This window comes from Podospora bellae-mahoneyi, chromosome 2 (assembly GCF_035222275.1).
Source record: "Podospora bellae-mahoneyi strain CBS 112042 chromosome 2, whole genome shotgun sequence".
Classification (NCBI taxonomy): domain Eukaryota; kingdom Fungi; phylum Ascomycota; class Sordariomycetes; order Sordariales; family Podosporaceae; genus Podospora; species Podospora bellae-mahoneyi.
Genome location: NC_085881.1, coordinates 2,446,858 through 2,463,798, shown reverse-complemented (window position 1 = coordinate 2,463,798; position 16,941 = coordinate 2,446,858). Strand labels below are relative to the sequence as shown.

The window sequence follows — 16,941 nt, the reverse complement described above, 5'->3', positions numbered from 1 at the left end:
CGAAAAGCCAGTCCCACAAAACAGCCGTGCGTGCGTCTCGCCCCCCGCAATGCCCAGATTAGAAGAAAAAGCCAGGTTCCCCTCTTTGCTCACCTACCTGTAACCTGATATCTTGAAGCTCGGAGAGGGTTGAAACAGAGATGGCTTCACCACAGCCACAGGACAATTTATATTCTTCCAGGTTGTTCAGATCATTAGGAAGAAAGTGTCGGTCAGAGTGGTGAGGTGGTAGAAAGAGAAGTGAAGCTCCCCATCGGCTGCAGGAGAATGGAGCCCATTGGCCTCTGGCTGCATCCGTCTTTGCTTGAGCAGGGGTTGAATAGTGGGACGGTAGCTTGGGGACGCCGCTGGTGCGTCACGCCTTCAATTCGGATTTGCTGGCCGTGGCACTGGGCAACCCCACTTTCCTTACCCTTTCGGTAGCTGCCACAGCACACCCTCCCCCCTCGAAGCCACCCAAAAGCACTGTGCCATCACCCTGGAGCATCCTTCCTGTTCCTTTCCGCTGTCTCTTCCAGCAGGTTGTCTGTCTCTTGTCTCGCTTCATCGTCATCAACGACCTCCGGGTTCCCGTCTTCCCAATCGTACCCTCCTTGCCCCGACCTCCCCTCTACCTCTCTCTCTTCCCCCGTCCCCTCTTCAGGCTTCGCTCGAACAGCTATCGCAGCTCTCACACACCAAGCCCTCTCTACCTCTCCCACTCCCACACTCCCTCCCCCAAAGCTCGACGCATTTTTCAATCTTTCATTAACCCATTTGGACTCGAAATTCAAAAAACTGTTTCTGCCTCTGCCAACCGCAGCGTCCGTGGGCGACATCTCCACATTCACAAACCAAACCCCCAAAAAGAACAGCGCACAGCTCAGCAACAGCAACAACAACGCAACGCAGCAACGCAACAAACCAAAACGACACGACGACACCCGACCATTATCGACTACTCCTGTCTGCATCCGCCTCCCGCTGTCCGTTTGCTTATATCGCACCAACATACACTTGCACCGCACTCGACGTGCATCCATACCTTGTCCGTCTGTCCACTGTCTGCCCACCATCCACACGCACCTCAGCCCCTGAGTAGTCGCAATGGATCAACAGCAGCAGCAGCAGCAGCAATCACAGCAACCCCAGGCCCAGCCTGGAGGTGTGCCTGGCCCTACCGGCCGCCGTCTGCATATCGCCCATCGCCGTAGCCCTTCGGAGTTGACCCCGTTGATGAGCATGTATGCGAATCCCGGCAGTAAGTGCTACCCCTGAATTCGCCCCTTTTCTGCCATCCATCAATCACCACCCTCACCAACCATCACCTCAAGCGACAAACAGCCAAGCTAACATGTGTTTTTCTTCGCAGTGGAACAACTGGCCATTGCGCAGCAAATCGAGCTGCTGCAACAGCAGCAGCAGCAGCTCCAAGCTACTTATCAGCACATGGGCATGTTGCAGAACGCTCAGGCTCTGGGCCAAGGCGGCTTCAACCCTCTCCAGCAGGCCATGCCCAACCTTTCGCCGCAGACCGGCTTCCAATTCCCGAACCAGCTTCAACAGCAAAATGTGTCCTTGGCCCCTCCCACACAGCCACTCTCACATCGCCGTAATCAGTCGGCTATTCCCAACATGGGTATGGGGGGCCCCCCTCCCGCCCCTTCCGCTGGAGCCTCGGGATCTGCCTTTGGCAACTTTGAAAACCTCCAACCCGCCCAGAGAGGAGAAAACGCTGGCGGCCGTGGTGGTAGAGGTGGCGGCGCCGGGGGTGGTCATCAGAGACGTCACTCCCTAGCCCTCGCTGACGCCAAGAAGGCCGCCGAAATCGCCCAGCAGAAGCGCACCACCTCCGGCTTCCAGTTCCCCGCCCCTGGTGCTTCGGGCTCTGCTGAAAAGACAGAAACCGACGCAAAGGGTGCTAGTGCCGCCCCGGCGCCCGCTCCGGTTGCTGCCCCAGCCGACAGCCAGATCGCACAAGGTTCCTCCTTCCGTGGCGGTCGCGGCGGCGGTCATGGCCGCAGCCAGAGCATGGCTGTCGGCGCCGGTGGTCGTGGAGGACGTGGTGGTGGTATGAACTTTTCTGGCGACGACCTCCAACGCCGCGGTGGTGGTGCTGGTGGAGGTCACGCCCGCACTGGATCTCGGAACTTTGATGGCAACTGGCGCAACCAGAGCCAGAACCAAAATCAGGGCCAGGACCAGTCTGCCGGCGCCGGTCAGAACCAGGTGTTCCAGCCGGGCCATCGCAGCCGCGGGTCCATCAACCACCAGTCCATCTCTGGTCTAGGCGCTTTCCAGTATGCTGGCCAGCCTCAGTTGATGCAGCTCCCTGGGCAGATGATGGTCCCCGGCATGTTCCCTGGTCAACAGCTCAACCCTATGCAGCTCAACCAGTTGCAGGCTCTCCAGATTGCTCAGATGAGCGGCCAGCACATGGCTGGTCTTGGCGCCAGCCAACACGCTCCTCAAATGGCTGCCCAGCAGCCCCAACAGCAACAGCGCAAGACGCTTTTCACTCCTTACCTCCCCCAGGCTACCCTTCCTGCTCTCCTCGGCGACGGGCAGCTGGTTTCGGGTATCCTCCGGGTCAACAAGAAGAACCGTAGTGACGCTTATGTGTCGACTCAAGATGGTCTGCTCGATGCCGATATCTTTATTTGCGGCAGCAAGGATCGCAACCGCGCTCTTGAGGGTGACCTGGTGGCTGTCGAGCTCCTTGATGTCGACGAGGTGTGGTCTCAGAAGCGCGAGAAGGAGGAGAAGAAGAAGCGCAAGGATATCACCGACACTCGGTCTGGGTCCACCGCCGGAACAAACCAGGGCAGCACTAATGACGACAATGGCGCCGAAGGTGGCCTCCGCCGCCGTGGCAGTTTGAGACAGCGCCCTACCCAAAAGAAGAATGACGACGTTGAAGTGGAGGGTCAGAGCCTCCTTCTCGTCGAGGAGGAGGAGATCAACGACGAGTCCAAGCCTCTTTATGCCGGCCATATTGTTGCTGTCATTGAGCGTGTTGCTGGTCAGATGTTCTCCGGCACCCTGGGTCTCCTCCGTCCCAGCAGCCAGGCTACCAAGGAGAAGCAGGAGGCCGAGCGCGCCGCTCGTGATGGGTCCAACTCTCGCCATCACGACAACCGCGCTCAGGAGAAGCCCAAGATTGTGTGGTTCAAGCCTACTGACAAGCGTGTTCCCTTGATTGCCATTCCCACTGAACAGGCTCCTCGTGACTTTGTTGAGAAGCACCAGGACTACGCCGACCAGATCTTCGTTGCCTGCATCAAGCGCTGGCCCATCACCTCGCTCCATCCTTTCGGTACTTTGGTCGAAAAGCTCGGAAAGATGGGTGATCTTAAGGTTGAAACGGATGCTCTTTTGCGTGACAACAACTTCTCTTCGGATGAGTTCTCCGATGCTGTTCTGCGCAGTGTGAACCCTCCGGACTGGACTATCGCAAAGGAAGATGAGGCGGCCCTCGGCTCCCGCAGAGACTTCCGTGGCGAGAAGGTCTTCACCCTCGACCTCGAAAGCACTGCCGAGCTTGGAAACGGTGTCCACGTCAAGACACTGCCTGATGGCAAGGTCGAGATAGGTGTTCACGTTCCCGATGTCACTCACTTCGTGAAGCCAGCTTCGCTCGTCGACAGAGAGGCCAAGAAGCGCGGCACCGCCGTTCAGCTCATGAACCGTTTCTGCGCTCTTCTCCCACCCAGGCTGTCCGGCGAGTACTGTGCCCTGACTCCCGAGGAGGATCGCTTGACCGTCAGCGTTGTCTTCCACGTCAACCCACACACTGGCGCTGTTGCCGAAGGCGACACCTGGATTGGAAAGGGCATTGTCAAGAGCGGCGGCAAGTTGTCGCTGTCTCAGATTGACGAGGCTCTCTCTAACCAGGCCGGCTTCAGCCACCCCGTTGCTGGCGCTAAGGATATCCAGCTTCTCAGCCTCCTTGCCCAGAAGTTCCACGAGGCACGCCTCGGTGCTGGCGGTGAGCCTATCGCCCCTCTTCGTCTGCTCCAGCAGCTTGACGATGAGAACATCCCGGTCAAGCACAATGTCTTTGATAGCAGCTTGGCCACCGAGCTCGTTGAAGAGCTCATGCACAAGACCAACACCTACGTCGCTCAGCGCTTGGCCGCTGCTCTTCCCGAGAAGGCCCTTCTGCGCCGCCACGCCCCTCCCAACTCTCGCCGTCTGCAGACTTTTGTGGAGCGCATGTCCGCTCTGGGCTATGAGATTGACTCGACCAGTAGCGGGTCTCTCCAGAACAGCCTGTTCAGAGTGGACGATTCTGACATCAGAAAGGGCATGGAAACACTGCTCCTGAAGTCGATGCAACGCGCCAAGTACTTTATTGCTGGCAAGACTGCCCAGCACCTTTGGTCTCATTATGCTCTTAATGTGCCGCTCTACACTCATTTCACTGCCCCAACCCGGCGCTACGCCGACATTTTGGTTCACCGTCAGCTTGAAGCTGTTCTTACCGAGACCGAGTACACCGAAGACTTGGAAAATCTCATCAAGACGGTCGAGTCTTGCAACACCAAGAAGGACTCTGCTCAGAATGCTCAGGAGCAGAGCGTCCACATCGAGGCCTGCCGTACCATGGACAAGGTCCGCCAGGAGACCAACGGCGATCTCATCAGCGAGGGTATCGTCGTCTGTGTCTACGAGTCGGCGTTTGATGTGCTCATCCCCGACTGGGGCTTCGAGAAGCGCGTCCACTGCGACCAGCTCCCTCTCAAGAAGGCCGAGTTCAGAAAGGAGAAGCGTGTTCTTGAGCTCTACTGGGAGAAGGGTGTCCCCAGCTCGGCTTACGTCCCCGAGGACGAGAGGCCCAGGGCTGGCGGTGCCTCGCAGAGGGTTTCCAACGCCGTGGCCGCTGCCCGCCAGGCCGAGGAGGCTGAACGTGTCAAGAAGGAGCGCGAGGAGGCTGCTCGCAAGCAGACCGAGACTGGCACCATTGCGCCAGAGTCGGCCGATGCTCTCTTTGACGATGATGAGGACAATGCTTCTGACATCACCGAGGCCATGGCTGGTGCTTCTCTCGCCGAGCGCCCCACTCAGAGCGTGCCCGGCTCTCCTACTCGCTCTTCGTCGACTCTACACCGCACTCGGTCGGATTCCAAGGTGCCGGTTACCGAGGCGCCCGAGACTCGCCTTACCAACAAGGAGAAGTATCTCAAGCTTTTCAAGCTGAGAGAGGAGGGCGGGGAGTACATCCAGGATGTTACCGAGATGACGCGCGTGCCGGTCATTCTCAAGACGGATCTCAGCAAGAGCCCACCGTGAGTTTTTTCTTGTTGCTGTTTAATGAGTATCATGATGACTAACAAGTATTGCAGGTGCTTGACTATCCGCTCTCTTAACCCTTATGCTTTGTAATCTGTTAGCCATTACAATACTTGTTTTTTTTTGTAATATTGATTGCAATGCTACTACGGAGGTTATGAAATGGAGATGAGGTCTGGTGGGAAGATTAAGTGGATAGTATGTAAAGAATTATGGAAGATGGAGAAGAGGAGAAGGAACAATTTGGTCCGGTGTGGGGGGATATCAGTGCAATGAGTTGTGAAGGGAAGAAGTTGATGGGGGTGGTTTAGAGCCGAGGGACATCATTGCTGGAAAGCTGAGGAGGTAGGCTGGGATGAAAAGGGGAGATGGTATGGAAAGGGAGTAGTATTAGGATGATGGAAAGAGGGAGGGGGGGGCAAGCATTGAGATGAGCACAAGTAGGGAAGTTGTTTAATGAACGCGATATTAACGTTATATTTGGTGCATGTGAATTGTCGAGATGTGGAAGGAGGTTTTTGTGTGTTGTGTTGGGCGGCTTGGTGTAGGTAGGTTAGTGGACTGTAAAGCCGATTTCCGGTTTCAAGATGGCTGTGTGTATCACACCTTTATTTTTTTTTTCTTGGTATACAGGCTGAAAATAATGTGTGCGGGATGTTTAAGGGAGAAGAAAAATGGAAGACTGAAGTGCCGGCTGGGCTGGGCTGGGGGCTGGGGGGTTGAGGTTTATGCGAATGTTCGGATTTCGGGATTTTGTCTACAGTAGTAGTAGGTGGTTCGAAACATGAGTTGGGGGTTGTGCAGTGGGTGGGATTTTGATGCGACCTTGGTTTAGGGGGGGAGGGTGTTCGATTGTTCGATGAAGGGTTCTCGGGATTGTAGATTTCAGAGTTGGGGTGGTGGGTTCTGAGGGAGATAACTCCGAGATCATCATTCTTGGAAGAGGGTGGGTTCTGAGAGATGGGGGGACGGTGTTTGGAATGGAAACAAGCTGGCCTGTTGGGGGTGGACGTGAGAGATGTTTTTTAGTTTAGCTCGAGGTTGGTGGTTGAGGTTTGTCTGAGTCTACGGTACCAGCTACCTGTAGCTAATAGCTAGCAGTGGCGTGGTTTAGGTAGGGTAGGTAGGGAGGGAATGGAATGCTCCGTGGAGAAAGGAAGCTGTTTGCCAGATTCATTCTACGAAGGAGGACCTTGTGCTTGGCTTTGGGCAGCGAGTCAAGAGCTTGAGGCTTGATTCAATGTCCACTCACACACACATGAGTAGGTAGGTGCTTGTGGTGTTGCAGTTCTAGGCCGTAGGCTGGCCTGAGAGAAGCTTAAACATTTACTTTGCAGTACGGTACCTGGCCGTGATCTCGACGTCAGATGGGCCACTTGGAAACAACTGTGGCAATCTTTTGACAGGATTCGAATCGTGATGGGTTGTGGTGGGCGGGTGTGGACGGGATCACGGATGCAATGGGGATCCCCTTGAATATCACGGAAGAAGAACACGGCGTCGGGATGATTTTCTTGTTGTTTCTACTGGGTTGCATGTCAGGAACCGATGCGACGCTATCGCTCAGTCACGAGAAAGGAGCGGCCTACTGTATGTCGCAATAAGGTTATGGAGATGGCGATAAACTTCGAGCAATACCTAGAGGTATCCACCCATGAAGATGGCAGCTCGCTCGGATGAACAAGAGGCTTGATAGGGGGCAGAAGACAGAAGGAAAAGATGTCGGTTCTGCTGCGGTCCGTCTGAATTGAAACGTTCCTGAGACGAGCATCGCGTACGCCACTGTCGCAGATCACCCCAGCGCGGCTACCCCAAGCTTCTGTGCAACCCCCTGGCACACTCTTGGCACGTGCTCTCAGTGGTTGGGGCTGTTCGCCCCCACACAGGGCGTTGCGTGCGAGCTGGGTCCCGAGCAGGGGGGTGAGGAGCCTCCATCTTAACTTTAAAGATGAAGATGGCGATGTGATTGGCGGTAGCTGCGGCAGGGGGTTCCAAAGACTCGAGGGAAACGAAACACCAAGACGTCGACGTCCTCAGTCCTGCCATCTGAAGTGCTGCTCTTGGGTTGCCGTCTGACGGGAAGCCGAACTCGATGAAGCAGAAGCCCCGGGGCGCGCGCCCTGAGCGCTGGAAACGACCCTGCGCATTGCCTGAACGAGATTTCTTTCGAAGCAAGCAGTGATTACTGCGGGACCCGGAAGGGCCAGCAGCCGCCGGGCCACCAGGACGACAAGGGGAATCCTCCTTGGCTGGCCATCTTTATCCATGGCCGTTTCCCATCTCATGACGTTTTTCTTTCCCCTCCCCTCCTTCTTCTCTTTCTCCTCCTCATCCCACGCCTCCTTGTGTTTTGTCTATTCGTTACCCAAAGCACTGGTCTGCTTTTGACTCTCCTTTTTTTCCAAAAAAAAACAAAAACAAAAGCAGCCTCAGTCTGTCCTTGTCTCTCACTCTTTAGTCCATTCATTGGATCTATTCAGCTTTTACAGCTTTAATATTTTTTAATCTTTTTATACACAACCTACCTCAGGCAGGTCTTGTCTTATTCTTCTTTTATACAAGCAGCCGGACTGGTCTTTGCTCGAACTCGACAGCTTTGGAACGATAACCGAAAGGACATTTGGAAAGAAACGGGAATCTCTCTCTCTCGCTCGCGCGCGCACACACACACACACACAACCGACATAATGCCTTCATTCACAAAGACACTTGGGGTGGTTGTTGCGGGACTTGCGGCTGTTGCTTCGGCCCTCCCATCAATTCCCAAGCTCAACAAGGCCCAGCTGAAGATGTACCAACACGCGAAGCGTCAAAACGCTGCTGCTCAGGCTCTTGGTATCAACGATCTTGACATTCTTCAGTTGTGAGTTGACCTCAATCAAACCAGTTCCATGTAGCCAACTTTGACACTAACCTACCCTCCAGCGCCCTCACCCTCGAATGGCTCGAAGCAGCCTTCTACCAGCAAGGCTTCGCCCGCTTCCCTGTCACCGACTTCCAAGCCCTCGGCCTTAACGAGCGCCAAATCGAGGACCTGACCAAGATCGGCAAGACCGAAGAGGAGCACGTCGTGCTTCTCCAATCCGCCCTCGCCCAGGCCGGCGTCCAGCCCGTCCAGCCTTGCACATACAACTTCGGCTTCACCGACGCCGCCGGCATGGTCGCCACCGCCGCCGTCCTCGAGAACGTGGGTGTATCCGCCTACCTCGGCGCCGCCGCCCTCATCTCCGACGGCTCCATCCTCACCACCGCCGGCTCCATCCTCACCATCGAGGCCCGCCACCAGACCTTTGTCCGCGCCGCCAGCGGGGTGGTTGCCGTCCCCCAGGCGTTCGACACCCCTCTCACGCCGAAGCAAGTCTTTTCGCTCGCTGCGCCTTTTATCGAGAGCTGCCCTGAGGGGTCGAACTTGATCTTGACTGCGTTCCCATCCTTGGCCTTGGGCGCGGGGATTGACGCGGCGACTGTTACTGCTGGTACTGTCATCCGGCTGGAGAGCGAGGCTGCTGCCGGGGCTACGCACTGCGGCTTCACTACTGGTGGCAACCCCGGCGGTACTGTCTTCACTACCTTCACGCAGGAGGCCGGGTGCGAGGTGCCCCAGAACTTGGCCGGTGTCACCTATGTCAGCTTGACCAGCGCGGGTCCTTTGACGGGTGTGATTACCGATGAGATTACCGTTGCCGGGCCTATGGTTATGCAGGTGTCATAAGCGGCTGGTTAGCTGAGCTGGCTGCGGGTTGACGAGTCGAGACTTCTCTTTTTCTTTTTCTCTTTTCCCTCCTGGGCTTCTGATGATTGTTGGTAAAAGGGGGAATAGGGGTTGGGAGTCAATTGGGGGGAAAGGGGGGGATGGAAAAGCGGAAGAGCTTAGACCGAGACGCCTTTTGTTTAAAAGAAAACAAAAAACAAAACAAAACACGACTTTCGATTCTTTCATTTCTCTTCTAACTATTACCTAACTCTCTCCGCCGTATACCACCGACATTACCATGTTACGACTGTTACATACTTCCTTTTTTATTTTTATTTTTTTTATCTTTTGAAATTATAAACTTTTTTTACTGGGACGTTTTGTCTTTTTTATCGTTTGCGCGTTTTGAGTTTTGCCTTCTGATGTTGGTCTGTTTGTATATCTTCTCGTCCGTTCTGTCCTTGAAGTTGTGATGGGTGATGGTATGCTGTGTGCTTTTGGTTATTCAACTGTTTGAGCTGTCTGTTGGGAGTGAAGACTGGAAAAGAGAAGGAGATACCCGCCTTTGGTTTTGTCTGTGTTGTTGTATTTTTCGAAGCTGCAAATTGGTTTTGGTCAGTTGTATATGAGATGATGGACAGCCAAGTGAGACTGGGCAAATGGAAGTTGGGTGATGAATGAGATAAGACACATGCTGGGATATAGCCCAAGGAATGTAAGGAGCTGCTGGAAGATGTAGTAGGTAGGGAAAATAAAAAAGCTAGTTTGCAATGTGGAGTCATAGACTGTTGGGATGCAAGGTGCACTGTCGGCTCACGTGCATGGCGATATGAATTCGGCCCACGGCCTGGTAGTGATACGATGTGAAAATAATGGAGAGCTTGACCTGAAAGGTAGGTTACTGGCATTCGAGTGTTGGTGATCATACACTGTCCAAGGTTGTCGTCTTATGATTTGACGAGGTGGTGTGTCACGCTGCCCCTGCATCCCTGAATCGGATGAAATGCGTCTGTGTCTGTTGCTCGTAGACGTAGGACAGGTACGTAGTTGTGAGCGTGTGGTTCTCAGCTTCCTTTCACCTGTTTCGTTCCTGAATAGGAGACAACCAATCCCGTCAAAGGCTAGACAAGAACCACATTCTTCTCCTTGTCACGGGGAAGGGAGGGTTGTATGTTTAGTCCAGACTTGATCAATGGTTTTAAACTAGTAGTTTGCAAACACCTTGAAGCATGTGAAATTTGAGGAAACCAAGAAAGCTATGTCTAGCTTGGTTACCAAGGTCCCTTGGGTATCTAAGTAAGCTGTAGGGGACTTACCATGGAAGACATTTGTGAGATTTTACGGTCTGAAGATTCATGCAACTCTAGGCCAGCAGTGCGTTTAAAATCAGAAAGAGACGAGAGAAACTGTGCAAAGATGATAAAAGGTGGCGTGGGAGCAATGGTGTAAGAGCAGTGGTTTAAGTGCAGTTATGTAAGAGCAACAGATACACAGTAGCCATAAGAATAGTAGTATAAGAGCAACTGTGGAAGAAAAATCGTGAGAATAGTCGTGTGAGAGATTTTGTGGAAAAGTAGGTCTGCAAGCGCTGCCCTGTAAGTGCTTGGAGTTCTGTACCCACCGAGATAAATTCTATCGAAGAGGTATTAGATGGGATGCCGAATGAGACTGAAGGGATGAGAGACGATAAGTTCTATACGAAAATGAGAGCATAGAAGTGAGAGCATATGAGTGAGAGCACATGAATGAGAGCATGTAAACCAGAGCCTGCTAAAAGAACCAACCAACGAAACCCCACGACAACCTTTGATGACAGGATACATGTAATCAAGGCTTACACAGGATAGCTCAGCCTGAATATACTCATGCCGCATATACCTGCCTGGCGTATATAAGTAAACCGAAAACAAGACAAAAGCACACGATGAGAGGTCCCACGTCACCATAAGCAAATCTCACTCCATCCATCTTCATCACCCCCAATATCACAAATAACATGAAGAAACACCGCCAACATTTCAACTCACCCGCAACAGACAACCCCCTTCTTATATCACCACCCCAACAAAAGAACATCAGACCTCCCACCAGCCCAAAGTACACCAACAGGCCATACCACCCCCTAAATAATCTTATCAGATCAGTTTCCTCCGACAGACATGCCGACACTCACCCAACTTCACCATCACCCTGATTATCTTATCAATCTCGTCTCCCTCAGCCAAGCGCACAGAGTCCGACATCCCCCTACTAGTCACATCACCCCAACAGGTACAGATTATCTTATCAGATGATCTTGCACACGCGCCGCCGTTTCCCCCAAGCCAAAATAGACTCATTCTTGGCTTTTGCTCTTTCACATGTTATTTTTAGTGGTAGTAGGGGATCACAGCAGCAGCGGCAGCAAAGAGGTACGTAGATACGTACCTATCCAGGGTACGTACCCACGTGCTAGACTACCTACCTACCTTATACGCAGGGGCCGTCTTCTCTTTTGGGGAATGTATGGCCTCTTGTCATGGACAGATCTGGCCTAGATGGGTTGCAGGAGGCTTGTTTGTGCGACTGCAGATTGACGGTGTCATTGTGAAGCTTAAATTGTCGGAAATAGCAGGACTGGCATGAAGAAAACGGTGGAAGTGAAGAAGAGGAGAAGGAGGACGAGGAGGAGGAACAAGAAGAGGGTTTGGAAAGATGAGACGATGAATATTCTCGACCTGGTCTGGTCTGGTCTCTAGACAACCTGAGACGAGACGAGACCAACGGGACGGAGGCGCTCGCAACAGCGAGGAATTCGCCGACGAAAAAGGGCTCGCCGAGCTGAGTGTTCCCCTTCAACATACCCAACCCCCACGTCCCATGTTGATGTCCCTCTCGGCCGAGGTCGTTGTCGTCGTCCTCCGTTACACACAACCACCAGGTACCCGTTGCCATTCTTGCTGCTCACTCAGTCCTGCCGCTCCGGTCCTTCCGACACCATCAAAACCACACAGCATGCATTCATGTAATGCAACCTCCCCTTACTGGCTCTCATCCTCAAACAAGATCCTGGTGTTTTCTTATCTGATCACCGTCCCGCGCGCGTGTCATGCCCACACCTACATTAAATCTAGAATACATCGAAAAGAGCCGCGTCAAGCCGTTTCCTTCCGAGATCCCTCTCTCCCCCGGTCCCCAGTCATCTAGTTCTAGTCCCCGTACCCTCTTCATCATCGGGCCTGGCTCCGAAACTCCGCCCACTACACTACCCAAGCGCCGTTCGCACTTACGCCGGCCGGGGGATCTCGGGGCTCGGGGCGAAGAAACAGAACAAATCAACACAACACCCCAAAGCTCGTCGTCAGGCATCATCATTTGACTTCTGCCCAGCAGTTCGAGAAAAGCATAGGTGCTGCTGGGTTGGTCCACACCCTGGTTGCTAGAAAAGATGAAAGTTCCAAAGAACAATTCTCCCCCCATATTTGTTTCTCACCAGCTAGAGTATACCAAGGATAAACCCCAAACCTACCCGTCTCGGCCTCCGTCATATTCAAGATGAGGAGGTCGTTCGGTAGTTTTTTTCCCTGGTGGTGAGAACAAACAGACAAAGAACCCAACACCTAGATCGTATTTTCCGTCGGCCGTTTTTTCCCAACTCATCGTCAAAGTCGGGATATCCTTGACCCCATTGGGGTAGGGCTCCCCATGAGGAAGGGGTGTCCTGGTTGAATTTAAGAGGTTACGATTTGTCGGATTTTCCCGTGTGGATACAAAACAGATCTTGGGAAAGTCTTGGTTACCCACTGGTCGAGACCAAGAGCCATGGCGCAGCTTGAGGGATATCACGCCCTAGTGCGTCATCGAAAGGAGACAGAAAGTGAAATGCAAGGAAATGCAGGCTGCAAGACATCATGACGACGAGATGCCGAATGGTGGTGTCCTGCCTGCCTTATTTTCAACTCGACTACTAGACACATTCAATCACCAACAACAGCTTGCTCTGCCCGATCTCGAAACATGTCCTTCCATGTTGGTCTTCCGTTTATGTTTGAGCGATATTTGTGACTTTGACAGCTGAATGGGGGTTGGCAGTGTTGGTTAGGTAACAAGGGCTCGACGTCCAAGATGGCCGGGAGAGGCCAGCTTCAAATAAATGCCTATCAGTGGTCAGTTGGGAATTGGTTACCAGTTCACATTACAACTGCACAGATAGCAGCAAATATTACCTGCTGCAAGACCGGAGGCTGATCAGCCAAACCGCAACCCTCAACCCTGCCGTCGTCGTGTCGAGGAGCTCGTCTGCCTTTTCAATGACTAAACGCGGGATGCGCCGGAGGGAAGCGGACATGAGGGACATGAGTAGCGTAGGACGGCCACTAGGACTCCAGCGACGTCGGAGTCGCACGAAAAAGAGCCGGGTGATTCTGCGTCGTTTTTGGCGCCGCTTCCCTGCCCTGCGCCGATGTCCTCGCAGAATGCTAGCTCCCGTCGACCCCGCAGCCCTTCGTGAGCACCATCCCACCGGCTTTACCCAGAAAAGGGCGGCCAATCATTGTCATCGGATAAGAATGAGGCCTGTCCCAGTGGCGCCGCGGCGGCATCTTTGATCCTAGCCTGTCGTCAGCGAGGCCGGGGCCCCTGCCAGATGCCATGCCAGGGTCCAGGACAAGCACGCGAGCTTTACCACCCGTACCCTCCAGTGGCCCCCCCGAGCCCCCCCATATGGACCCCCAAACTGCCCCCCCATTCGACTGCAACCTCCACGCACCACCACGCCCCGAGATGGGCAGCGAGCAGCACCGCCTAGCCCTTTCCAAGCTGCCGGGCAGCCAATCAGTAATGCTATGTGACGACAGTATGTGTAGACCAACGCGGGGCATTGCCTATTGCAGGAAAATATCTCATCCCACGGCCGATATCGTCTGGTTTTCCAAAGGGGAAATAGGCATCATGATATGTATGGCAAAAAAGCAAATACGACCCGACTGGCGCGGACGTCGTTCCACATGTCAAGACGCTGGAACTGTGCGCCGTGCTTCTAACGCACGAGCGATAACCGGCGCTCCCTGAGTAAATCCTCGCCAAAACGTGGCCACTCAACCCAGCACAGGGACTCCCCCGCGCTGCCTGTTGACGACCATCCCAGGAGAAAAACGCAAGGCTCTGGATAATAGTGTGAAACGGAGCTACACTATTGTGCTCCTGTCGGTAGAGAGAACTGTGTAGCTAGGAGCAGGGGACCAGGAAAAGGCTTGGTTCTGTCGTCCCATGAAAAAAAAGAGACCGTCGCTATTCGGGCTTTCAAACGTTGCCCCCCCCCCTCCCCCCCACCACCGGCCTTTCCTGCGGGTGTCTATATTATACTCGTCCCTGCCCTTCGTCCCATTGTGCTCGATTGTCCTCTTCTCTTCCCATTCATTCTTCGTTCGACAGCGTACGAGTTCAACAGTTGATACCCCCGACACATTTCCGCACTCCAACAACAACAACAAGAACATATACCCCTAGATACCCATTCAACACTCGTCACAATGTCCAACCTTCCTTCTGAGCCCGAGTTCGAGCAGGCCTACAAGGGTGAGTTTCCATGAGAGCCAAGCCTTGGGACACTGGTCCGTCAACGGCTCATGCTGACTCGTGAACCCGACAGAGCTCTACTACACCCTCGAGAACAGCACCCTCTTCAAGAAGAACCCCGAGTACCGCACCGCCCTCAAGGTCATCTCCATCCCCGAGCGTGTCATCCAGTTCCGCGTCATCTGGGAGGACGACAATGGCGACCTCCAGGTGAACCGTGGTTATCGTGTCCAGTTCAACTCGGCCCTCGGCCCGTACAAGGGTGGTCTCAGACTTCACCCCTCCGTCAACCTTTCCATCCTCAAGTTCCTCGGCTTCGAGCAGATCTTCAAGAATGCCCTCACTGGCCGTAAGTGACAGGCAACTTTGCCTCCTGTATGGCGAGCACTCGCTAACCAACTCGCAACAGTGATGATGGGTGGTGGCAAGGGTGGTTCCGACTTCGACCCCAAGGGCAAGAGTGACAACGAGATTCGCCGCTTCTGCGTTTCCTTCATGCGCGAGCTCGCCAGATACATTGGTGCCGATACCGATGTTCCCGCTGGTGATATCGGTGTTGGTGGCCGCGAGATCGGTTACATGTTCGGTGCCTACCGCCGTGAGCGCAACAAGTTCACTGGTGTCCTTACCGGCAAGGGTCTCCACTGGGGTGGCTCTCTCATCCGTCCCGAGGCCACTGGTTTCGGCCTCGTCTACTATGTCGGCCACATGCTCGAGTATGCTGGTGTGACCGATGGCTGGAAGAACAAGCGCGTCTCCATCTCGGGCTCCGGCAACGTCGCCCAGTATGCTGCCCTCAAGGTCATCGAGCTCGGCGGCAAGGTCGTCTCTCTTTCCGACTCCAAGGGCTCTCTCATCGCCACTGGCGAGCAGGGCGTCACCCCCGAAGATATCGCCGCCATTGCTGAGCTCAAGCTCAACCGCGGCTCTCTCTCCGACTACAGCCACAAGGACAACCTCAAGTACCTTGACGGTGTCCGCCCCTGGGTCCACGTCGGCAAGGTCGACATTGCTCTCCCTTCGGCCACCCAGAACGAGGTCAGCAAGGAGGAGGCCGAGGCTCTTGTCGCCGCCGGCTGCAAGTTCATTGCTGAGGGTTCCAACATGGGCTGCACTCTCGAGGCCATCGAGGTCTTTGAGAACGAGCGCCGTGAGAAGAAGGGCGAGGCCATCTGGTATGCCCCTGGCAAGGCTGCCAACTGTGGTGGTGTCGCCGTCTCCGGTCTCGAGATGTCCCAGAACAGCCAGCGTCTCGCCTGGACCAAGGAGGAGGTTGACAGCAAGCTCAAGGAGATCATGAAGTGCGCCTTCTTCCAGGGTCTCAACACGGCCAAGGAGTACGTCGAGGCCACCGAGGGCGAGTATCCCAGCTTGGTTGCTGGTTCCAATATTGCCGGTTTCGTCAAGGTCGCCCGTGCCATGAAGGAGACCGGTGACTGGTGGGACAACCAGCTCAACAAGGAGGCTGCCGATGCCGAGGTCACCTCCGACTCTGGCTTCGCCGCTTAAATCGATGATCCAGTGGTTGCAGTTCAGCCCAAGGCAGAGTAGCTGTATGTGTTGCTGGATCGGCATCCGACGCTACCCGGGCTAGAACCAGGGCTGCAGAGGCACCACCACACATCCGTATGTGGGTGACCAAGTGCCGAGCCATTCCCATCAGGATGGCGATGTGGCCGCCACCTCGATGATGACGCCGCCGCTCTTTGCGGCACGCCCATCGGTGTGGGATTTGTGATTTTTCTCATTGGGCGTTTTCTGGTCCCATTGGCGTCATGGGGGTTCTTGGGTGCTGGGTATGGAGTTTGAAGGGATCGGACGGGATGGCCGGGACGAGGTTATGACTTTCATCTTCTTCATCTTCATCTTCCACCCCCATCTTCCCATTGGCAGCTCGGTGAGTAACAACCACGCCTGTGCCTCCTGCACAGTCGGGGAGAGAATTGAACCGAGCGGGCCTTACCGACAACGTCATTGCTGTTCTGCTCCTGCGGGAGGCAGAATAAGCTTGTAAGCTTGTTGGAGTTGGGCATGGATGATGGTGTGTGTGTGTGTGTACCTGTTCGTGTTCTTGTTATGGTTTTTAAGGTTCTCACACCAAGGGGCATAGACGGCATTTGGGAGGGATAGCGTGTCGTGCATGGCGCAGGGAAGGAATCTGTAGAATAGAGTTGGGGAAGCCCCAAGCATATAGAGAATATAACCACAATAAAAATATATAAAAAAAAAAGAACAGAAACTGCAAGTGAAGTCGATGTTCGGAATGAAGTGAATTGAGAAGCAAAGCACGCCATTAAGGAGACACCATGCCCCTTCCGTGTTATCAAGTGTTATCAAATGGGCAGCTGACCAGCACAAATTGACCCGGGACCTCGGAAGGGACAAGTCGTGGCTCCTTCCCAGAATCAACTTCCCCATGG

At 54.2% G+C, this 16,941-nt stretch overlaps 3 protein-coding genes across 3 annotated transcripts; all 3 read left to right on the top strand.

Annotated features, from left to right (window-relative positions):
- The first annotated feature begins 104 nt into the window (after positions 1–104).
- SSD1 (Translational repressor) lies at positions 105–5,716 on the top strand. Its single transcript, XM_062876336.1, has 3 exons — positions 105–1,240; positions 1,352–5,267; positions 5,325–5,716. Exons 1-3 carry the CDS (start codon positions 1,087–1,089, stop codon positions 5,362–5,364), a joined length of 4,110 nt encoding a protein of 1,369 aa, XP_062734923.1. The 5' UTR covers positions 105–1,086; the 3' UTR covers positions 5,365–5,716.
- Positions 5,717–7,958: 2,242 nt separating this feature from the next.
- QC761_206030 (uncharacterized protein) lies at positions 7,959–8,983 on the top strand (the record flags this gene model as incomplete). Its single annotated transcript, XM_062876335.1, has 2 exons — positions 7,959–8,134; positions 8,197–8,983. 2 exons carry the CDS (start codon positions 7,959–7,961, stop codon positions 8,981–8,983), a joined length of 963 nt encoding a protein of 320 aa, XP_062734922.1.
- A 2,532-nt stretch (positions 8,984–11,515) lies between these two features.
- On the top strand, positions 11,516–16,777 carry GDH3 (NADP-dependent glutamate dehydrogenase). The gene is made up of 3 exons (XM_062876334.1): positions 11,516–14,521; positions 14,595–14,870; positions 14,931–16,777. Exons 1-3 carry the CDS (start codon positions 14,476–14,478, stop codon positions 16,028–16,030), a joined length of 1,422 nt encoding a protein of 473 aa, XP_062734921.1. The 5' UTR covers positions 11,516–14,475; the 3' UTR covers positions 16,031–16,777.
- Positions 16,778–16,941: the final 164 nt, after the last annotated feature.

What these genes read in the sequence shown, in the direction of transcription:
- GDH3 (XM_062876334.1), top strand. Translation starts at nt 14,476, where the DNA reads ATGTCCAACCTTCCTTCTGAGCCCGAGTTCGAGCAGGCCTACAAGG. An exon ending in GTTCGAGCAGGCCTACAAGG is followed by an intron (nt 14,522 to 14,594) that starts GTGAGTTTCCAT and finishes TGAACCCGACAG; the next exon opens with AGCTCTACTACACCCTCGAG. An exon ending in CAAGAATGCCCTCACTGGCC is followed by an intron (nt 14,871 to 14,930) that starts GTAAGTGACAGG and finishes AACTCGCAACAG; the next exon opens with TGATGATGGGTGGTGGCAAG.
- SSD1 (XM_062876336.1), top strand. Translation starts at nt 1,087, where the DNA reads ATGGATCAACAGCAGCAGCAGCAGCAGCAATCACAGCAACCCCAGGCC. An exon ending in CATGTATGCGAATCCCGGCA is followed by an intron (nt 1,241 to 1,351) that starts GTAAGTGCTACC and finishes TTTTCTTCGCAG; the next exon opens with TGGAACAACTGGCCATTGCG. An exon ending in GATCTCAGCAAGAGCCCACC is followed by an intron (nt 5,268 to 5,324) that starts GTGAGTTTTTTC and finishes CAAGTATTGCAG; the next exon opens with GTGCTTGACTATCCGCTCTC.